At 36.3% G+C, this 23,443-nt stretch overlaps 1 protein-coding gene across 13 annotated transcripts; it reads right to left on the reverse strand.

Annotated features, from left to right (window-relative positions):
- Positions 1–359: 359 nt before the first annotated feature.
- LOC117926708 lies at positions 360–22,361 on the reverse strand. Of its 13 annotated transcripts, none has more exons than XR_004653223.1 (8): positions 20,647–22,361; positions 15,832–15,922; positions 15,491–15,599; positions 14,622–14,684; positions 11,548–11,704; positions 1,575–1,775; positions 1,264–1,322; positions 360–1,042 (listed from the first exon to the last, which is right to left on the reverse strand). XR_004653223.1 is itself a non-coding variant. In XM_034845952.1 (2 exons), the coding sequence occupies exon 1, from the start codon at positions 22,182–22,184 to the stop codon at positions 20,664–20,666; it is 1,521 nt and encodes a 506-aa protein (XP_034701843.1). In that variant the 5' UTR covers positions 22,185–22,361; the 3' UTR covers positions 15,622–15,922; positions 20,647–20,663. The 13 variants fall into 13 exon arrangements, 1 of the variants encoding a protein (XP_034701843.1); XR_004653217.1 differs by having other exon boundaries at positions 14,538–14,684; XR_004653225.1 differs by lacking the exon at positions 15,491–15,599 and having other exon boundaries at positions 15,851–15,922.
- Positions 22,362–23,443: the final 1,082 nt, after the last annotated feature.

Below are 23,443 nucleotides of genomic sequence, written 5' to 3' on the forward strand. Positions count from 1 at the left end.
ATCTAGCCTTTGCATCGCAAAATTTGCCCTAATATCATTTCGATCTCATGCAATCCTAATGTAATAACAAACCATTGCCATATTTTGCCTTTGCGGCCCTGAAAATTTGGGTCTTGGATTTACATTGGTCAGAACCACAACATTACATTAGCTTATCTAATTTGTCTATGTTGGGGTCAATATCCGAAGCTTCTACAGCATCTGTTGCTGTTTAAGCCACTTCATTTCCACAACATCCCCAACATCAACACCAGCTCGTCATAGATCTACTTTTTCCTTATTCCCTTGGCATATGCTCTTTATTCATTTATTTATTTTTTATCAGAAGATATAATAATTATAAAAAAAGTACAAGAAAATGATGAAAGGTCTTCCCCACAAAATACAGAATATTAATGAAAGTAAGACTAAACACCTCCTTCATACAAAGAGAACAATACACGAAAATATAAGCCACTTAAGAATAGATAAAGGTAACATCTCCTCAAAACCGAACTCAACTCCTCTCATCGTTATCCACCGCCTTCGAATTACAAATAGAGAGATAATTGAGTTGAATAACATTGAATGGAATGCCTTTGAAGGCAGCGATATAAGAAGCCCACAAGGAGGAATAGAAGTAAAGTAGATCTCATATCTTTTCCAATTCTCCATTTTTCCTCGAATATCCTAACAGTTCTCTCTTGCCACACAATTCAAAGCATAGTAAGACAAACAATTTGCCAAAGGGTCTTTCCTATTATGGAACTTCTCAAACCTCTAAATGAGATGATCATCATGTCACATATACACCTAGGCAAAACCTAATAAATCTTGGCTAGACTGAAAAGCTTGTGTCGAACTCTCAATGTTAATGAATAACATAGAAAAAGATGGTCCATCGATTCTCCACTTCCCATGCATAAGATGCACCAATGAGGACAAAGAGACTTGTAAGATCTTCTCAACTGTAACATGTCATTGATGTTTACCTTCTTGTGCAGTACTAACCAAGAAAAGGCTTTGACCTTTGATGGGGCTTTTGATTTCCATAAAAATTTGGCTAGAAAGAACGAGATTGGATTTAATAAATTGGACAAGGCCAAGAAAAAAAAAATTGCTGAGAATAAACTCAAAGAGGATAAAGACCAAGCTCTTGATCTACAGCAAGTGGAGACAAGTGCATAACAGTGAGTGAGGACATGAGTCTTTCAAGATTTTCAATTTTCATATCAACGAGATTGCGACAAAAGTTAAGGTTCCAAGAAGGTGAAGAGGAGTTACCAAGAACAGCTGATATGGTGTGATTTTTCACTGCAATAAACCTTAGCATCTGCTTATCCCTGCAAGCATATTAAAATTAACATTACATACTTGTTAACAAATGAGAACTTAACATGAATATCTGCTAGCAAAAGGAAAATAAAAAATAAATTTTATAAAGAAAAAACGGATTCCTTGACATGCACATGAAATCCAAATTTATTCCACTTTTCATATTTATTCCACTAAAACCTACTTTTGTCGAGCATGTCAACAATGGTACAGTATTGTCTTTTCATTATTTTTATCCACAACTGAATGGTTGTGCTCACCTTGACATTGAAACGAAGCCCAAGTAGTACTCATTCTAAAAGAGATGTGTATCCTGGCTTAGACATACCATTCTCACATCTCAATCCAGTATATGCAGTTGCCTTGGTGTTTGAACCAATTTTCTATTCTTTCTACATCTGAACTTGAAGATCTCTACTCTTTCATTATTCCTTGGATTGGCTGGACTTAACTTTCAATTCCTGCATATGTGATAATAACAAATAATATTACAAATCCATTAACAGGGACAATAATCCCATGATATACATATTTGATTAAAAAAATAGGTACCACACCAAATGAAAAATGAAAGCGTTTAACCATAAGTGTCAGCAAGTAACATGTTACTACAAAACATATGCTACCATAGGCATCAATAACTAGTTTTAACAAACTAAATATTACATAATAAAAATGTTGTCATGAACTAAAACATAAAAATAGCAATATCATTGTCCTTGATACAGTCTTCACTCAATAACAGTCTGTCTTATCAAGCTTGCTGTCCATTCAGTCCTCTAATTAGATGCTGCTATGAAAGCAATGGAATCGTCTCCAAGTCAGTTTGGACATGATCCTCTATATCTTCTTCCAATGGATTTGTTCTCTCACATAGGAATTGCTTATAACCATGGACTGACAACAGAACAGTAAAGAGGGTCAAGTATGGTCTAGTCAACTGGAACTTTCATGAGTTACATGGAGCAGAAATGAATGGGTGGCCCCTTCTTGTATGCACCTCCACCTGTCCCACCCTAATAATTAATTAATAATTTTTAACATAATTTCTTTTCTTTTGTGGTTGTGGAGGAAACACAGCCCTTTGTGGTTGAGCAGGAAACATATTCCTCCCCTTAGCTCTTAAAGAAGAATAAGAGGATTTCACTAGAAATCCCCTTTTGCTTTCCTCCTTCCAAAGTAAAGAATCCTCCCCTACTGCTTGAACTCTCGCAGCATTTAATGATGGAGGTGACTACAAAAATGCAAGGACCACTGGCCACATTCTGCCTCTATCGGCCACAAATCTGCCATTCTAATGCATCTAGAAACTGCTAGGCTAAATAACATGGGGAAGCTCTCTTTCAATGGTCTCACCCCCATCCATCTATCAAACCAGAATTTAGTCCGTCCTCCATTCCTAACCAAAATTGAATTTCAGAGGCTAAACTCCTAATGTTTTTCCAAATCCCCATACCACTATTTTTATTTATTCTAACAGAAACACTTTAATTGCCTGATTATATATTTTATTTATTTAGGTAAAAAACAGTTTGTCTTCTTCCTGTGTGGAGCCTATGTGACACATAACATTCTTTTTATTTGTAGAAAATTTACGTCATGCGATGAAGTTTGATTTATTATAATTCAAATTAGATGTGAACATTTAATTTTTTAGGGTTGATTCATAATTAACTTAATTTTAATATATAGTAAATTATAAAAAATTTAATTTTGTCCTTCTACAAATGCCCCCTCGAAAAGTTGTTCATGAACACAATTAGATTGTAAGTGAACAAACTTTTGAACTTGATGATTGTTCTTTAGGAGAGATAAAATACACAACTTGAGTGGTATAAAAAACCTCAATCTATTTGAGAGAAACTTGGGATATTTTCCCAAAAGCCTATTTACCCAAAAAAGGATCAAATCGTAACATAGTTCAAAGGATTTTTCCATCTTCTTTAACTTTTTTTTTTTGATAAGTAAGGATATGCATTAAAAAGGCAAAACGCCGCAAAGCATACAGGAAGTATACAAGGCAACTTATGCCTCAAAAAAACAAAAACAAAAAATCACCTCCCTCTAAGTGGAAGCTATCCACTCTAAGAAGCCTATAAGGGAGAACGCCTCCTCTCCTACATACAATTTGGCCCAACTCCACAAATTACAAACAAAAAAATTCTTTAACTTTTGAACATTCAATATCCCCCCCTAAAAGCTAATCTATTCCTCTCCTTCCACACCGTCCAAAAAATACACAGCGGAATGGCATCCCATATCTTTTTCCTTTTCTTTCCCACAAACGATCCCCTCCAACTAGCTAAAACCTCCTTTACAGTTTCTGGAAAAACCCATTTCACATCAACTAAACCAAAAACAATATCCCATAAGGCTCTAACCACTGTACAATGTATAAGGATATGATTTACACTTTCTTCCTCACAGCCACACAAGAAGCAACGGTTTGGCAGTTGAAATCCTCTTCTTTGAAGACTATCCAAAGTTAGCACCTTCCCCCATGTCGCCTCCCAGGCAAAAAAAGCAACCTTAGTTGGTACCCTTGTCACCCAAATACTTCTTGAAGGAAAACCTATATCATCAGACTTCGCCAGCAAACTATAAGCTTCCTTGACCCTGAATTGATCACTCTTTCCTTTCCTCCACAGAACTGAGTCTTCCTCCAAGGAGGGTTTGAAACCCCTCAAAATGTGGAGAAATTCCCCAACCATCTCCAGCTCCCAATCATTGAAATCCCTCACAAAGTGGAAGTTCCAATTCCCTTGGCCCAAATTCTGGTCCCACATTTCCTCAACCGTTGAATACCTTTGCGCAGCCATACCAAAGAGGTGAGGGAAACACTGAGACAATGAAGCTTCTGAACACCACACATCTGTCCAGAATCTGATCCTGTTGCCTTTCCCTACTCGGAATGTCATGTTATCCCAACACCACTCTGATTCTTTCCAAATCTCCTTCCAAACCCCTACTCCAACCGCCCCATTTGCCTTTTTGGGCCTCCAATCAAGACCCTCCTGCCCATACTTCACCTTGATCACTTGTCTCCACAGATTATCTTTGTCACAGGCATACCTCCATATCCACTTGCCAAGCAAAGCTTTGTTCAACAAAGCTAGCTTCCTAAGTCCTAGCCCACCTTTATCCTTGTCTGTACAAACCACCTCCCACTTAACCAGATGAACTTTTCCCTCCATATGTCCCCCTCCCCACAAAAAATCCCTTTGTAGTTTCTCAATCCTTCTAACCACTATCTTAGGCATTCTGAAAAGGGACATTTGGTAGATTGGCATGCTAGCCAAAGTGCTTTTTATTAAGGTGACTCTTCCTCCTTTAGAAATATATTGCCGTTTCCAAAGAGCTAGTCTCCTCCTTACTCTCTCCTCCACCCCATCCCATATATAAGGCGCTCTGTTTAGAGCCCCTAAAGGGAGACCCAAGTACTGAGAGGGTAAAGCCCCCACCCTGCATCCTAGCTCAACCGCCAACTCCTCCATCTCCATCACCTCTCCAACTGGAATGATTTCACTCTTGGCTAAATTAATAGTTAGCCCTGAAGCCGCCTCAAACCAGAATAAAATCCAACTTAAGTGAGTTAGATGATCCTTTCTAGCCTCACAAAATATAATTGTGTCGTCAGCAAAAAACAAATGAGAAATGTTCATTGGAGGACCACTTCCACCCCTGATGTTGCAACCTGATAAAAACCCCCTTCTACAGCTCTCCTGATAAGAACATCTAGCACTTCCATCCCCATAATGAAAAGGTAAGGAGACAAAGGATCCCCTTGTCTAAGTCCTTTAGTGCTAGGGAAAAAACCTGCAGGCACTCCATTGACCAACACTGAGAATTTAGCTGAGGATATACAACTCCACATCCACCCCACCCACTTAGACCCAAAGCCCATCTTTTGTAACACCTTCAACAAGAACTTCCAGTTGATGCTGTCATAGGCTTTCTCTATATCCAATTTGCATATAATACCCCTTCCTTTTTGTTTCTGCCACGTGTCTATCACTTCATTTGCAATTAAAGAGGCATCAAGAATTTGTCTTCCCCTCACAAAGGCATTCTGAGAAATGGAGACCACCTTGCCTACTACTTTCTTCAGTCTATTAGCTAGCACTTTAGCCAACAACTTGTAAAGCCCCCCCAAGAGACTGATAGGTCTGAAATCTCTAAGATCCTCAGCCCCACATTTCTTGGGAATCAATACCAAGAAAGTATTGTTGAGACTCTTAAGGAAAGAGCTGTGATCATAGAAGTCTTTGAACATTTCTAAAAGCTCCTCTTTAATGAACTCCCAACAACTTTGCCAAAATGCCATAGTAAAGCCATCCGGGCCGGGAGCTTTATCCCCATTCATCTCCATCAAAGCCACATGGATTTCATCTTCTGAAAAGGGCCTCTCCAGGTTCTCAGCCTCTTGTAGGCTGATCTGGTCAAACTGAAGATTCCCTATGTCCGCCTTCCACCCCGTATCTTCTGAAAGCAAACTTTGAAACTCATTAGCAATTCCTTCCCTGATTTCCTTCTCCTCCATCAACCACACTCCATTGATCTTTATTCTCTCCAAAGAGTTATATCTACGGTGGGCGCTTGCCATGCGCTTGCCATCTTCTTTAACTTGTGTCAAGATCACCTTTTCACATTTTCAATCTAGTGAGCACGTCCTAATTTTCGCTTGAATTACTCTTTAAGGGTTTTTGAATCTCTCTCTCGTTTTTTTTTTTGGCTGTGTCTTACCTCTTTCATCCCTTTTTTTGTTAAATTATAAAAATTACCTTTACACTTTCACTCATATCTCAATTTAGCCCTCAACATTTTCTTGAAGCAATATCAACTCTAAACCATGTGTAAATGTCTCATCGGCCCATCTATATTAAGATTTTTCTTCAAAACAAATAGAAAAACCCACATCACAAGCACATTGAACATATTCAAAAAAATCATATAAAAATTCATATTAATGTCTAAATGCTTGTCACATGAACTTTCTTAAGAATTTCTAACAAAACAAATCCTACCAAAACATTTGAGTATGGTTTAAGGTTGATATTCTTTCCTTATTGTCAATCAAGGGCTTGAAGGAGTTTAATCTTGAATGAAGGATTTGTTTAATTCGATGTCGTAACCTTAAGCCTACCTTGGATCTTGACTTGATGCAATTTGAGTCTTGACTTGGGCCTTGACTTGATGTGGGTCTTGACCTAACTTGAGCCTTGGATTGACTCTAAGGCCTTAGCATGACTTGAGCAATGTTGGTTAAGGGCTTGAGCTAGTTGATCTCAAATTTAAGAAGTCTTTTATGGATTTCGATCTTGGAGCTTGAAACTCGAAGCTTTAAAAATTTTGACAATTTGAAGATACTTCAAAAAAATTAAAAAATCTTTTAAGATTTGAAGATGATTTGAAGTCTTTTTGAATTTTAAAGTAGCTTTGAATGTCCCTGCAAAGCCCTTCTCTAAAACTTTTCTTATGAATTGTAGCTTGAGCTTAGCAACAACCTTCCCTATTTATTAAGATCAAGAGGTTCACACTTGGATATTTATTAATCCTTTTAAAATCTTATTCTTTAGTTTAAAATAATATTTAAGCAAATTTGCAAGACTTTTCTAGATAGTCTTTAACCCCTTGACAATTATAGAAAATTTATGTCATATGATGCATAGCGCCAATTATAGAAAATGAGGGCCCATGTAATACATAACATCACTAGTAGAAAATTTATGTCATGTGATGAATTTTAATTGGTCACAATTAAAATTAATTATGAACACTTGTTTTTTGTAGTTAGCCCACACTTAACTCAGTTTGAGTAGGTAATAAATTGTAAAAAGTTAAATTTTACCATTCTACACCTCTCACCCTACTTGAAAGGAGATGGAGGCTCTCAACTATTTTTTAAAAAGGAGTAGGGAAGGTGGGTTTGAGGCTCTCACTTGCAAATGACACTCTTATTTTCTATGACACTTGCCAAGAGCAATTAACCTTTTTAAATAGGAGTCTCACATGGTTTGTGGTAGTTTCTATACTGAAAATTAATGTGGAGAAAAGCAAATTAATACCAATAGAGGATGCCTAATATGCAAGAGTTAGTTGCTTAATAAGATTATGAGGTGGGTGAGCTCCCCACCACCTACCTAACCTTCCTTTGGGAGCCTCCTTTTAAGTGGTGGTGGTCTAGAAAGTGGTGGAAGAGAGACTCCACAAAAAGCTTACTTTGTGAAAGCAACAACACCTTATTAAGGGGTGGACAACTTACATTGATTAAAAGCACCTAATCTAGCTTGACAATAAATTTTATGCCCTTGTTTGTCATTCCAAGAAAGGTGAACTTGGTACTAAAGAAGATTCATAGAGATGTCCTTTCTTTTATTTCAGGAGGTGGGTTGTGGAGCCCTTAAGAAAAACTCTTATTGGGTGAGATGGCCAATTGCTTGTATGGATTAAAAAAAAAGCGCTCGTCATTAGAACTTATCTATCCTTAATAAGGTTTTGCGTGGCAAATTGAGTTGGAAGTTTGCTACATAAAGGGAGCCACTAAGGAAGTGGGTCATAGTTGAGAGATTTAGGGAAGATGCGAGTGGTTAGTGTTCTAGCAAAGTGAGGGAGTCTAGGGGGTAAGGTTGTAGAAGGCAATAAGGTGAGGTTTGGAAGACTTAAAAAAAAAATAGTTTTATGGTAAGAGATGGTAAAGAGTGAAGTTTTGAAAAGGATATTTAGTGTGGTGAATTTTCCTTGAGCATCACTTTCCCCTCTTTATTTGTCATAGCCAATTCAAAGGATCTTAGGTCAAGTTTGTGGGGGAAGAATCAAATGAGGAAGGCATTGGAGACCTTGTTTCTTAAAACAAATTTATGATTGGGAGCTGAAAGGGTTGAAGTGCTTTTTATGAGGACTCAAGAGAGATTAGTAATGAGGAATGAAGAGGATAGGTTGTTTGGAAGGATTCAAAGGATGAGAAATTTTCAATCAAATCTTTCTATACTTACTTGGAATCGGAGAAAGGAGGACCATTTCCTATCAAAGTATTTTGAGACTCATGGATGCCTAGGAAAGTGTTGTTCTTTCCATGGCAAGTGGTTTGCCTCAGGATTTTGGCATTGGATCTGTTAAAAGGGAGAGGATGAACATTAGTGAATCAATGTTGTCTTTCCAAAGGCTGAAGAAGAATCAGTAGATCACATCCTTTTTAATTGTGTTAAACATGAATTTCCTGACTTTTTTTTTTTTTTCAATAGGTAAAAGAAATGGATTTCCTGACATTTGTCATTCTTTATATTTAGAATGGAGTAGGTGCTGGCTTCTTCAGCAAGAAAGACTCTAGTCAATTGGCATGAGAGCTATGTGGTAAAGAAGCATAGGAAGGTGGAAAGAATTGCTACATTAAGCTTATTTTGGACCATTTGGGAAAAAAAAAAAAAAAAAAATCATATCTTTTGAAAATATAGAGTAGCCATATCAAACTCTTCAAATATCATTCTAGCGTATTATTTTGCTTTGGGCTAGAAGCTTCATGGATGAACCCTCAATATCTATGTCAAATATTGCCGGTCAGTTGAACTCTACTTAGAAGCCTTTTTGTTTCTCTCTTCCTATTTGTCGATTTGACACCACTTGACATGTATGCTTCATGTGTATGTGTGTACGCGCGAAGGGTATGTATATGTGTGTGTGCATATCCAAGAAGGATCTAAGTATAAATCATTTTGAAATTTAAATATATTTATTTCATTCACCCAACAAAAGTATGTCAAACAAATAGAACTTACAGAAGCCTTTAAATAGATACAGAAATTTTCAAACTCAAAATACACAAGGAAGAAAGAAATCCGATAAGATCATTAGCGGTCCTCAAAGAATCTCTCATTAAACCCTACCTTGGAAATTGAGTTCAATGCTAAATGTAATGTTCTAACAACTACCAATTTGTTCAATACGATCAATAGCTAAATCATTCTTTTTTTTTTTTTTCTCCAAAGTGGTATCCCCCTTTATCTTTCCTTATCACCAAACCAACATTGCTACCCATATTTGACATAGTAATACCCTCACCATGCTATATATTAAGCAAATACCTTACTTTGGTGCCCCTTCCCTTAGTGTCTTTGTAAAAGCGCTCTCTTTTCCCCTATTCCCACAAACATTGATAGGTGTATTAAAGTTGAATCATAGAATCCATACTATATACCTAAGGCAACCAATATCTTATATAACTCAAGCAACTAACTAGGATATTTAACTACACTAGGAACACACGGAGAAAACAAAGGGAAAAAAACAAGAAAAAAGGAAACAAAAATCCTAGAATAACACACCAATAACTTCCTTTAGCTTTTTCTCTTCTTTTTTTTAATCAGTTTGTTGCCATGAAATAACTAAATACAAAGAAAAATAACAAATCCTTCCCTAAAAGACAACCACTACATAACTCCGACAAAAAGGAAGAGTAACTATCTACTCTAAAGATGAAAGGAATTGTAAAATTAAAAAATGAAAACAATTAAGAACTCAATACTCTAGGAAAAGAAACCCCCTAAAAAGAGATCTTATTTGGCTACTCATTTTGCTAACGTATCCACATTCAACCATGTGATTAGCTGCAAAAATCCAACAAAAGGAACATCTCAAGTCTAAAGTAATGTCAAAATTCTGACAAAGCCACTTGTCAAGCTTCCCCGAGCCTCTTGCCTCATTTACCTAAGAGAGGCCTCCAATAAAATCTCCCTCTCTTAGAAGATTGGATGAGCCCTCAGCTTTAGCTAGCTTTCAGCACTCCAGCAATGTTGACATTTACTCCTCAGTTGCTAGACACACTAACATTTTAGACAATGCTCTAACTAGTGTTCCATAACGATTCATGAGCATCCCTCTAATCCCTAACTATCCTGGGTTACCTACGAGTATCAACCAAAATTCAACTTCCTTTAGAGGGCTTAGAAACCTCCACTCTTTCAAAGATCCTACACCATTACACACTTACAAATGAAACATAAGGAAGTTGTCTTCCACACCTTCCTCCTCCACAAAAATGATAATCCCACTAAGGTTATTAGACTAATTAAAGAAAAAAAATTAGTACAATTCATTCTATTGATTTACTTTATTTTCTATTTTTTTGTTTATTTTCTATTCTTTTGTTACCTTTCTGAAATTACTGATCTCATATTTTCAATAGGTTGGTTAAGAACTACCAAAAATTAAAACCAACTCACATCTCTAAACTCATCTGTATTTTTCTTATCTAATTACAATTAATGATCTACAATAATATCAAGAATGATTATCCAACTTCTTTATTTTCACGCATAAGGTATGTTTTCCTTTTTTTAATCAGAACAAGTAACTCATGTTTTTTCATATCTTCTTAGCATATATTAAGCTAATATCTCATTCTAGTGGCCCTCTCCTTGGTGTTCACATTGTGAATAAGTCCTTTATTCCATATTCCCATAAAGTTAGTTACATTTGTTAAGGACACGAATAGGATCCATTTCTATCTTCTTGGAACCAAGGTTTTCAAAGCCATTTTTCAGGGGCGCCTTGAAGCACACCTTAAGGCGAGCTGTGGCAAAAACACCTTGAGGCTTCGAAGAAAAAGCAGAAGTCCAGAAAGGCATACGCCTTTTGCAGCAAGTCATGGCGGAGGCACATTTTGGCTAGCCTTTTACGCCTTTGGATTGCGGCATACGCTTCTGTTGGTCTTTGTGGATGAGGTGGCCACATTGGAAAAAAAAAAACTGAAGAATATTTAACCCAAAAATCCCATAGAGAGTAAAAACTAAGAATAGAGAAGAAATTTGAAGAAAAACCCTAACCTTACCTTCATGAAACCTGACCTCATGATCTTCGCTTCCACTCTGGCAGGACCCTCTCATCATCACCTTGCCTCATGCTTGTGCATTTAAAAACTTTGCTTGGCACTTCCCTTTCATGTCTTTCTACTAAGTACACTGCTTTATTTTATTTTATTTTTTTGTCCAGATAAGTTTCTCCTAAGTCTATACTGCTTGAAACTATTCTCCCCCATGCTCTCTAAAAAGGTGGTCCTACTTACTAAGAACAACATGATATGACAAACAATGAAGCCACAACCTTATTTTATTTCTCCTCTGCCTCATGTTCAATATGAAGCATTCACTTGAGAGTGAAAAAGTGATTTTTATTGTTTCTAACAATCCAGAACAACAAAACAAGCTAATAATTTGGAATTAGTTCAAAGAAGGACCTTACAAATGATTGGGAATCCAATCTCACTCTGTCAAACTGAGAGATTCAAACTTGGCAAGCACTTGCAAGTGTTGTCATATTAATTGTAGCAATGGAGCCAAGAAGAGACTTCAAAGATAGGTCCATCAGATTGTTTAAACAAAGGCTAGTCCTTGGAGGCCTGCACTAAAAATTTACAAACTTCAGAATATTTCAAGCAGCCATTAAAAACTCATTTACATTCATAGGCATTGCTTATCTGGCAAGTTACTCTGTTCATGTTAGAGTTGGGAGCAAGACGATTTACTACTAGAAAGTACCGACTCTATTAGAAATAATTCTAACATAGTCAGTACTACTCAAAATTCAAGTCATTAACAATGCTAAATTGACTATATTAATGTTCAAAACAAATGGATATTTACATCAATTCAGAAACTACCTACTTCTAAACAAGGCGTTCATAAAACAGATTAATTCCTAATATATGTGACTCTAGCAGAAACTTGTGAAACAAACAATCACTGCTGGTGAAGCATTTCCTGTTCAATCAGGAGTAACACGGTAATATGAATGAATAATGGAACTCAAGGACAGTTGTTAACAATCTTTTCCTATGTTTTCCCTGCAGTCAAATGAAGTTCTAGGGAAAAATGACCCCAGACAGAGGATTAGGAAGCTCTTATCAGACATTTGTGACAGGAGAAGGATTTGGAGCAATTCAGAACAAAGAGACATACCATAATATATCTCTCCATCTATATGTATATATGTACACACACACACACACACATATATATATATAGATGTCCTATATATACATACACACATACATACCTATATTTAGTAAGCTTCTCTATTCTTGTCAACGGTTCTCCTTCGGGCTTTTTTCAAAACTCTAGGGGGTTGAGACAGGAGGACCCTCTCTCTCCTTATCTGTTTGTGATTGTCATAGAGGCCCTTAGTTGTTTGCTAAGGAGGGCCAAGCTTGGTGGTTTTTTGCTGGGGTGGCAGGTGAGAGGAAGAGGGAGAGAGGGGTTGGATGTTTCTCATTTACTGTTTGCCGATGACACATTAGTATTCTATGAGCCTTCCTCAAATCAGCTGACTTATTTGAGTTGAGTGCTTATGTGGTTTGAGGCTATGTCTGGGTTAAGAATTAATCTAGAAAAGAGTGAGCTTCTCCTATTGGGGAGGGAGGAGAATATCAGGGAGTTGGTGCACGAGTTTGGATGCAAAGTTAGGGCACTTCCATCGACTTATGAGGGTCTTCCTTTGGATGCTCCTTTTAAGTCAGTGGCAGTTTGGGATGGTGTGGAGAAGAAGTTTCAGAAGAGACTGGCTCTTTGGAAAGGGCGGTATATTTCTAAGGGGGGAGACGTACCCCAATTCACAGTACTCTGTCCAGCTTGCCTATTTATTTTATGTCCTTGTTCCGTATGCTAAGATTGGTTGGGCAAAGGTTGGGGCAAATTCAAAGAGACTTTCTTTGGAGAGGAGGGGCCCTTGAGAGGAGACCTCACCTAGTTAGTTGGTCTGTTGTTTTGTTTACACACAAGTAAGGGTAGTTTAAGGGTTAGGAACCTCTCATTGCTCAATAAAGCTCTTTTGTGCAAATGGAATTGACGCTTTACTAAGGAGAGGGAGGATGAGATTCTGTGGACTGAGTCTAAAGATAGGGCTTTCTCTGTAAAATCCTTATACAGGGTGTTGGAGCTAGGAAGACGAAGTGTTTTCCTAATAAGGGTGATTTGGAATTTGTGGGCGCCTAAGGAGGAAGAATTTGTGGATCATATTCTCCTTCATTGTACTAGAACAAGAGTTTTATGGCATCTTTTGTTCTCCCTTTTTGGTGTGGTGTGGGTGCTCCCCTCATCGATTAGAGAGGTGTTGTTAAGTTGGCATGGTTCTTTCGTGGGAAAGAAAAGGAAGAAGGCCATGGAAGAAGGCATGGCGGGCTGCTCCTTTATACCGTTTTTGAACTATTTGGAAGGAAAGAAATAGTAAGACGTTTGATAACGAGGGTCAATCAATTCAAGGGTTGAAATCCTCCTTTGCTTGTAATCTTGGGGCTTGTTGCAAGATGCACATAGTTCCTAGACCTCATTCCTTAATAGATTTTGTGGAATGTTTGGGTTTGGGCTAAGGGGGTTGTTAATGTTTCTCTTTGTTTTTGTGTTGCTTTAAGGTGTTTCTGAGTATACTTTCTATGTACCTTGGAGCTCCTTCTCGAGCATTACTTTTTATAAATTGATTTTGATTACCTATCAAAAAAAATATTTAGTAATGGAAAAGAAAACAATATCTCAAATTGACATTTTTTTCAGAAATATAAAAAAATAAACATGTTCTTTGCTAAATAAATCATAGTTATTTAAAGATGTTAAACAAGAGGCTATTGTTCTGACAAGTCCTTGTTTTTAGCTTGGTTTTATCCCTATTCTAAGGATATAAAATGCAAAAAGGAAATATCAATCATTTAAAATTCCTTTCAAATTCCATATAGAATAAGGCCAGCAATTCTTAACACGACCCATAAATATGACTAAAGAATCAACAAAATTAGCATGTTAGTACAAGATATAATTGTTATTGCCTCATACTAACACAAATATGGCTTGAACCATGTATTATCCATTTAACAGTCATAAGTTGTTTTTTTTTTTTTTTTTTTTAGGAAAATAAAAGTTATTGATAGTTTATATGAATTTTTTTATTATATTTATGAAAAAATTACTTGACAAAACAAGTTAACTGGTTTACAGTATTATTAAATGGGTGAAAATCATGTGAAATGGGTGATAATCATATCAAGTTAGCACATAGTTAAAAAATTATGTATGCTAACTTTAACATGACTTAACCCAACCTAATTAAATTTGTTTACTAAATGGGTTACATAGGTTGGGTCATATCACTTATATGCTAAATAGGCCCTGCTCATTTTAGAGAATTATGACTCAATTATTAAACATGTCATATTTAGATTCAGAAGATCTGTGGAATACTCTCACCTAATAAGACATGACCCAACATGAGCACAGCAATTGTCACCCCTAGTGTAGATAATGGAAAATCAATCAATGGCAAGGGAGTACCAGACATCCAAGCACACCCTCAGCCAGGTGCCTTCATAAAGATACTGCTTCATAACAATTAAACTGCAGGATCACATGCGTGATTGTCAAAAAACTATAGCAAAACTGATACAATACACAACATGATACATTTTTAGTGTATAATGATATGCATTTCTGATGTATTGTAAGTGTAGCTTTTGATACATAATGTGTCACATGATAAACACAACATGAGAGTACTCGAGTATTTTAACAGTTTTTAAGAAAATTCTAATTAAATCCCGTTCTCAAAATACTAGTATATTGTTGCTTAAAAGGCAAATTAAGCTATAAAATGGATGAAAAAAATGGTAGTAGAAGAGAAAGAACAACCTACTACATGGAAACATTGTACACTTGTTGAAGCCATGTTAAATATTGAATCTTATTGGTAACAATTGTTTGAACAAGTATTGGACAGGTGTTTGATGGTTTTATTCAGTCTAATAGTTTTCTAAGCTTATGTATTTTATTGATGAACACCTATACTTACCTCTTTTTAACTTAATTATCTCTAATAAAATTGATTGATTGGATAGCACCTATCAAAAATAAATAAATAAACAAAATTGATTGGATAGTGTTTTATACTTCAATTTAGCAATATATATTTATCATACATGTATGCAAATATTTATATGCACAAACTTCATTTAAAATGAAGCATTACAAGGATGGATGAGCTATCTGTATATAGCCAATCGACTTCCTTATGGAATCATTTCAAATTCTACTTTCTATAGGGAAAAAAATGAAATCATATATCAGAAAATACATTTCAAAATCCCATTTCTGTTCAGTCAAACAAAAATAAAGGAACAGAGAATAAAACTTGAGAATCTAACTACCATTTCAACCCCAACTAGTTGTAAGACATCATTTTTCTTGATCTTCTTTACAACCACCCAAACCTCATTGTAAATCTTCAATTTGGATTAAAGGCTAAACAGCAATAAACTGTAAAAATACACGATAAATGAAATTTCAATGCACAATGATTAATACGAAGTTACATTGAGAAATATTTATTATAAATGAATAGCTCAAACAGGGAACATTAAATCCTCACTAAATTGCCAATATGAAAGAGGTTTTGTATCCTCTCTTTAATTAATTCTACAAGTCCCAAATATCCTAGCCTGTTATTAGAGAAATATAAAGAACAGAAGAAAAATCAGGGCCACTTCACTAGTTCGTAAAGGCTCAACTAATTGCTCTATTACTCCAACTCATTTCAGTTCCCTGTAGCCGGTAGGTAAATCAAGGGAGTTTCACATCATCTGCACAAAGAAGCAAGTATCACAATATAAAAAAGCACTGGATTAGGTTGAGTAAAATGTGGATCTAGGAGTAGCAAATCAGGTAACACTAAGCAAGTAACTGGAACCTGAAAAATGAAACTGATGCTATAAGGTTCTCTGGAGTTCTGATTCCATTTTTCTTCCCAACAATAAAAACAAGTGAAAAATACCAAAAAGACCAAAAGATTTCTTCAATCCTAAGAAACTGCCGAAACATGGTTGGATCCAGGAACCCAGGGAACCAAACAAACTCAATTCTCAACTTCCCCATTTGAAAAAGGACTTTTGGGCAAAACGGCCCTCCAAGTTCAAGGAAGATGAACTACAGCACATTCCTTTCCATTGGTTGGTCATTGTCCAACACTTGCCATATCTGTAAGCTAAGCAAACTCAATCTGTGCATCCAAATTTAATAGTCATATTGAGCATTAGAGTCCTTAGGTGGAACCCTAGGACCCCACACCAAATTAGCTAGAAACAGACAGGAGGCACCAGAGGATTGACAGAAATACACATGAGCTGCTTTGCAGCATGAAATTGGGAGACAATATTTCAACAGATCCACTGTACTAAACATCATAACAAAACTTGGACCTCAGAAATACTTGTTCCTGATTGGAAAGTATTTCAGCCTCCTCTAATAGCTTTCCCAGGGCCAATCCATACACTTCCCTACCCTCCTTAGAGCACCAACTCCCTTCCACCTCCCAAGCAAACCCAAAATGACTCTGCCCCACAAACCATCTGACTCTATAGTAAACCTCCACAATCACTAACCAAATAAAGCCTTAATGAGCATTAAAAAACCATTAATACCGAATTCCACCCTCACATGAGGGATCATGTTAAATCTTTTAAAGCTACTTGTACCAGCCAAGAGTCCACAAATGAGGACATAGAATGAATTAGTAAGCTAGAAAAGATGTTTTTAACAAACATAAGTCTCTTCCGTTGTTGACTAGCAAACATAGTGAACTAACAATGGAGATATAAGATTTAATCCACCTAATCCATTTCTAATCAAGACCTATCTTCAACAAAATGGTCATGGTTCTTTTCAAAATCACTCATCAAAATCTTCAACAAAATGCTTCTATAAGCATGGTTCAAAGTCACAATATCGGTCATTGACTCAGATTCTATGGTAAAAAATATTTAAAGATTATAATAAAAAATAAAAAAAATAAAAAAAAAATTATGAAAATTATTTTAAAAAATAAGTATTACTAAATAAATTTTAAAAACTAACAAAACAAAATTATCGTATAAAACGGATGCAATTGTCTTCAAATTGATGAAGAATAAATACAAAATTGTTTTTCAAGTTCTCAATTCAAAACGTCATCAGCCTATAAGGTAAATTGATATGATTTATATCACATTTTAGAATATAAAATAGTAAACCATTATCATATAAACACAATTCATACCACACATAAACATTTAGAATAATAAATTATTTTTATATTAACATATTATCGCTTTTCTTCAAATTCCCCATACCACACCACATAGAGAGAGAGGATTGTTGACCCATTTGAGCAAAGGCAGAGAGTCTCCTCTACAGAGCACACCCACGAACACAAAGCAATGAAGATGAAGTAGGGAGGTGAACCAGCACATAGCACAGGTGATTAGTGGAACAATTTGATGTTTCTCACCATTCACCATAGGGAAACCACCAACAAGAAGGCATTGTAGACATGTAGTCCATCTATGATCATCATGATGGATTAATGCTTCTTTCTTTTTCTTCTTCTCATAAGTACATCATAGTGCTTTAAAAACTTTTTTTTTGAAGAGAATCTTTTGATTTTTCAAAGATTTCTCTATTTTGGTGTTTCTTGTTGTGATTTGAATGGGAAAAAATGATTTATACATTTAACTCGGGAATGTTTTGGTAACTTGGAAGATTCAACTCAATCAATTTGGATGATTCAATTGAGTCACCTCAAATGATTCAACCGAGTCAACTCAGATGATTCAACCAAGTCAACTCAAATGATTCAACTAAGTCAACTCAGATGATTCAACCATATTAACTCAAAATCTCAATCGAGACAACCAAGTTTAATCGGTTCCTAGCTAAATCTATGTTTAAGATGGTATTAGGAATCAGACTTGGAGTGGAAAAGGCCAAGGCGGATACAACTCAATCAAATCGTACCAGACTTGGCCTTTACTTTGAACCTTGTCTATGAGCCCCCAACTACACAAACCAGGCCTAAAATTTCTTTTTGTACCCTTTACCCCTCCCTTTCTAGGAACTAAGGGTCTATTATTTTTAACTTAAGTGCCACTTTCAAACTTCAAAGTTTTTTGTTTTTAACTCATAAATCTTTTTCAAATATTATTATGTAAATCAAGAAACCCAAAAAAGAAAAAGGCATTTATCTAAATGAAAAAAAAAAGAAGGTTGATTTTTCTAACTTTTACTCCACTTGACCAAACTCCTTTTGACGCACACACCCGACCCTCCCTCTACATGGCATCAGTTGCTCACTGATGTTTGTCATTGTTAACCATTGTTGTCCTTGCCATCATCACCACCACTTGCTCCCTCCCAATTGCCACCACTCCTGCTCCATTGTTGGCCTCCACTACCAAGAACCAATGCGATCTCTTTCTCTAGGTTTCTCAAGGTACATTCTCAATCTTCCTCACTCTTTCTCCATCTCCATCTCCATCTCCATCTCCATCTTAGAAATATAGTATTTTTGTTGTTTTGTTTCTCTAGAGTCTCCTATGTATATGGTTTTTTTGGTTTGTTTGATTGTTGGGATTTTTATAGTCCATTTGGTTGCTAGGAAACCTTAAAGAAAAGGAAAGAAAAAAGCTCATGTTGTTGTGGCAAGGGGCTTTTCCAATGCAAGCTCATGTTTCTATGGAAGGGGGCTTCACACCCATATGAGTGCCCTTCTAATTGTTCTATTGGTTTTCCCAAATGGGTTTTCTTTGCTTGCTTGCTTTGTATAATGGATGTCTTCTATTGGTGTGATTTTACCCAAACTTGTGGCCATTAAGGATTGTAGTGAATCTTTAAAGCAAATGGCTTTGAAGCTTACAACGGGGGACAACCTCTGAAGTATGATGGCAAGTATAGAATTGAAAAAGGTGTTTGGTGTTCTCACTAATGAGGGCTTTCTCATGGGAAAGACTTGTGGAAAGGCATGAAGAGAGTGTGGGATGAGTTCTTAAAATCTACATCCTTGTTTCTCTGCAAAAAGCCAAGATTATGGTCCTGGTATGATGTATGTTGTGGTGATCTCCCCCATAGATTGACGTTTTTCTTTGTTCTATTATGAGATGACAAATCAAGGAAGAAAAAGAAAAGACAATCCTTCATAAACACAGCCTATGATACCTGAACTCTCCAACTTAACCTAGCATGTTCGTGTTAAAATGACACATGAGTGCGGGTGTGGAATTCTTGTTGGATACTCCTACTTTGCTATGCATATGGTTGTTTGATTTTGATCATTGTTTTTTTTGCCTCAAACTTCCCTAGAAAATTATTACTTTGAAAAAGGAGAGAATTTAAAAATGATTAGGGATAAGGTAAAAAAGATAAAGTTTGAAAAACAAGACAAGGAGACCCAGAAATTGTTTTTTAAGTGTCATCTTCCAATAACACACATCCTACAAAAATTTGGCTCTCTATCCAAATCATACTTGTTAAGCCTTGGACATCAATCATGAAATCCATCACTATACAGAGCAGATCACAGGAATTCACATCTCAGTCCAATGGAACTGTAAATCTGTTATAAGTTTTTCTACATAGGTTGGAATCCTGCCTCTCCCACTCGTTTGTTGTAGATTTGTTTCTTTAAGAAAAAAGCTCATTTCTAAGCTCAAGAAGAGCTCTCTACCTCTTTGGATGATTTTGTTAAAAAAGTCTATATCTCATAAAAGAGTTTAATATGAAAGCCAATAAAAATTTTGCTTCTTGCAAAATCTCTATTTGAGCTTATGCAAGAAGTTTTTTCATGTGTAATGAAAATTTTGCAATATGAATACTGCCCTTTGAAATTATGGTTTGGGAGCCAAAAACAAAAAGAACTATCTCAAATAAGGCCTTAAGCAAACAAAAAAAAACATAACCCTTCTTAATAGCATGACAAAGCCCATAACCCATCAAACCGTTTCCCTTTATGGAACACCAACCCCCTTCTAAAACCCCAAACTTATCCACCACCACTTTCCACCACAATCTATGTTCTTCACTCGCCTATCTCCAAATCCACTTTCCCAATGAGGCTTTATTAAGAACAGGCATACTACTAATTCCTAAAGCCCCCTTTCTTCCTAAGGGCGCACACGATTGACCACTTCATCAATTTATTACCTTCCTCCATCATCCCCTACAAATATCCTTTTTAAAACTTTCCTAATCAATTACTAAACAAGAATAACAAATGAAGACATAAAGTATAATGGCAAACTAGAGAGGGTACTCTATGCTTAAACCAATTTGCAGGATCTCAAGAGCTTGAAATAATCTATTCAATGTAAGTAACGCAAGTTACATCATCATGAAACAGTCTAGAGATAGGAGGAAAAAATTAGACACAGAAGAAAGTACAATGACTTTTTTTGTTCCAAATAGGATGTACATTCATTATAATCATGGAAGCATAATAAAGTGCAAAATCCCTATGTCAGTAACTGAATGCTATAGGAAGAAAGAGGCCTTCTATTACCTGTTCTTGAACTGGACTCAGGATGAACCCCTTGCAGATGCAGATGCAGATGCAGATGCTTGCACAGGTACAGCACAAGACTGAAAAGAAGCATCAGAGAATGTTTCTGATGCCTTTGAACAATTCAAAGGCAGTCCAGGAGCCGAAGCCTGGCTCTCAAGGTAACCTTCACAATGGACTTTGGTTACAGAATTCAGAACTGCTTTCAAGCTTGCATGCCTCTTGCTATACTTTCTTACATAGCGATCAGGTTTTTTACTACATCCTTTATCCTGCAGCATAGCATCCCTGCCACAGTTGGATCCACATTGAGTTCCATAGTCACTTGCATGCAAACCAAGTCTCAACAGATCTTGTTTCTGACAAGACTGAGACTCCCAGTCCATACTACTGTTGTCTGCACCTGAGTTAACCAACCTATTAGAACAACTTCCCTCTCCCTCCTTCAATGGTAACTCCAACTTATAATCTTCAGGATCAGGCTTGGCATCAACACCCCCATTCAGTCCTATCTCAATCGCCCCCATTCTTGTAATGTTATTTCCACGGCATTCTTTGCTCTCTTCAATTAACACATTCAACTTAACAGAAGTTCTACAATGAACTGAAGTTTCAGAAACAGTTATATTAGGATCAATATTCCCACAAACACTACCCTCTCTACCCAAGGAACCCAAGGAATCAATGTCACATTTCACAGCCTTTGGGACAGCTGAAGAAACAGAATTCACTGAGCAGAAGTTTTTTGAAATCCTGGGTGAACTATTCATAGCTCGATGCAACCGAAAAGCCAATTCCGCATCATCCATGAAAGGGCCCTCAGAACCTGCCTTCCTAGTGTTTTCATCCTTCCTTACAACCGAATCCAAAGTACCAGTAGCCAACTCTACGGCACTCTTAGCTAACACCACCTTCCTTAAAGCCTTCTCCTTGGCCCTAGCTGCTACCACGAACTTTTTCTCCACCTCGCAATTTACATCCTTCACTACATCCTCCAAACTCTCCGTCCTCGAAACCTTATCCAAAATCCTATTACGACTCACACCCAAAACCCTACCACTCCCAATTTTCTCCTGAAAATTCCCATTCCCGCCACTAGTACTCCTCGAACCAGGATTGGGCATCGAACTTGGAAGCCAACAATCCAAACAAACAGACTCCAAACACGGGCAATAGGACCAAGGCGCGGAACCCTTATACTTGGCAACACAATCTTTATGGACACGACGCTTACAATCACTGCAACCAAAACCAGGGCACTCGCCCAATTGAGAGAGACAATAGGAGCAGAGATCGGCGGAATTCATCTGATCAAAGCACTTGGAGCAGAGAATAACGATGCGCCAGAAGCTATCAAGGATGTGCAGTCGATCTTTGCCGTTGTTGGTGATGCGGAAATTGCAGGCCTGGCAATGGGAGAGATTGGGAAGTTCTCGGGTTCTTTTGGACAATTGGGACAGAGATTGGGCGGAGGGGTCGGCTGCCATAGGGCGCTTAGGCGGAGGCCCGGCGGCTGTGGAAGAAGAAGGCGGTGGCATGACGATGGGATTTGGATTCAGCACCTCCGGGGTTCCACAACGTGGAGATTAGGGTTTTGACTTCTAAACCGTTCTGAAGGGGGAAGGGGGGGTTTAAAATTTTGAAACAGCCAAAAAAGGAAAAACAGATAAAATGGTGTTCCTTCTCTGCCAGTCCATTTCATTTGCCCATACACTCCATTCTAATAATGTATGGTAGGATGTAGGTAAGAGCAACATTTACACATAGAACACATATTCATGAGTTATTTCGTGTTTGGCGGCCATTCTAAAAGGTTCTTCTAATCTTTTTTATACTTAAAATATAAATTTTTTAAATATTAGAAATACTAAAAACGTTTTTAAAATCACCGCTAAACACACTCTAAATTTCTTTAATTGATAAAATATTCCTATCATTTAATCTCTTCCTCAAATAACTTAGTTATCTTATGAATTGATGTTCTTTCCAATTTTTTATGCATTTCACTGCTCCATTATAAATTCCTTTTGCCCTTACTGTACTTCAATTTGGTATTATACTCCACCCTGGTAGTTTTGTCAAAAATCGATTTTTATAGACGCTTGATCTCTCCCGCTAGGCCCTACGATAATGATTTCTATAACATTCTGACTTTTACCATAAATCAAATTATTTTGTGGATTGGATTTCACTTGCCACATTTTTTAAAAATCAAAGGTTATTTGTATTCTTTGAAAACCCTAACCACATCACCATTCAATATCTTTTGGTGAAGGGATAAAAAAGGAACTTTGTTCAATTTTTTTAGTCTATTTATAGATTTTTCATTTTAAAATTTTACAAATAAATAATAATAACAACATTTATATAAAAAAGTATAAATCATTTTAAAAAAAAATTAGAAATAGAAAATAAGACATACATTTCTACTATTTTTTTATTTTTAAAAATTAAAACAAAAAAACAAAAAAAATATATCCAACAATACCCTATGCTATGTTTGGTTCCCGGAAAATTTGAGAAAAAATGCAAGGGAAATAAAATACAAAGGAAAAGTAGAAGGAAAGAAAAAGTGAAGGAAAATAAAAAAATAGATTAAAAGTTGATAAATTATTTTTTTTGTTACTTCAAACTCATTTTATTTATTTTAACTCATCAATATAAAGATTAAATAATTTAAAAATACATAAGTTTTTAATTAATTTTAATTATATTTGATTTTCTTTAATATTTTTTCATAGGACAACCAAACATGAGAAAATTATTTTCCTTAGCATTTTTTTTCTTTTCTTTGTAC

The sequence above is a fragment of the Vitis riparia genome, chromosome 12 (genome assembly GCF_004353265.1).
Source record: "Vitis riparia cultivar Riparia Gloire de Montpellier isolate 1030 chromosome 12, EGFV_Vit.rip_1.0, whole genome shotgun sequence".
NCBI classification, from domain to species: Eukaryota; Viridiplantae; Streptophyta; class Magnoliopsida; order Vitales; family Vitaceae; genus Vitis; species Vitis riparia.

What these genes read in the sequence shown, in the direction of transcription:
- LOC117926708 (XM_034845952.1), bottom strand. Translation starts at nt 22,184, where the DNA reads ATGCCACCGCCTTCTTCTTCCACAGCCGCCGGGCCTCCGCCTAAGCGC.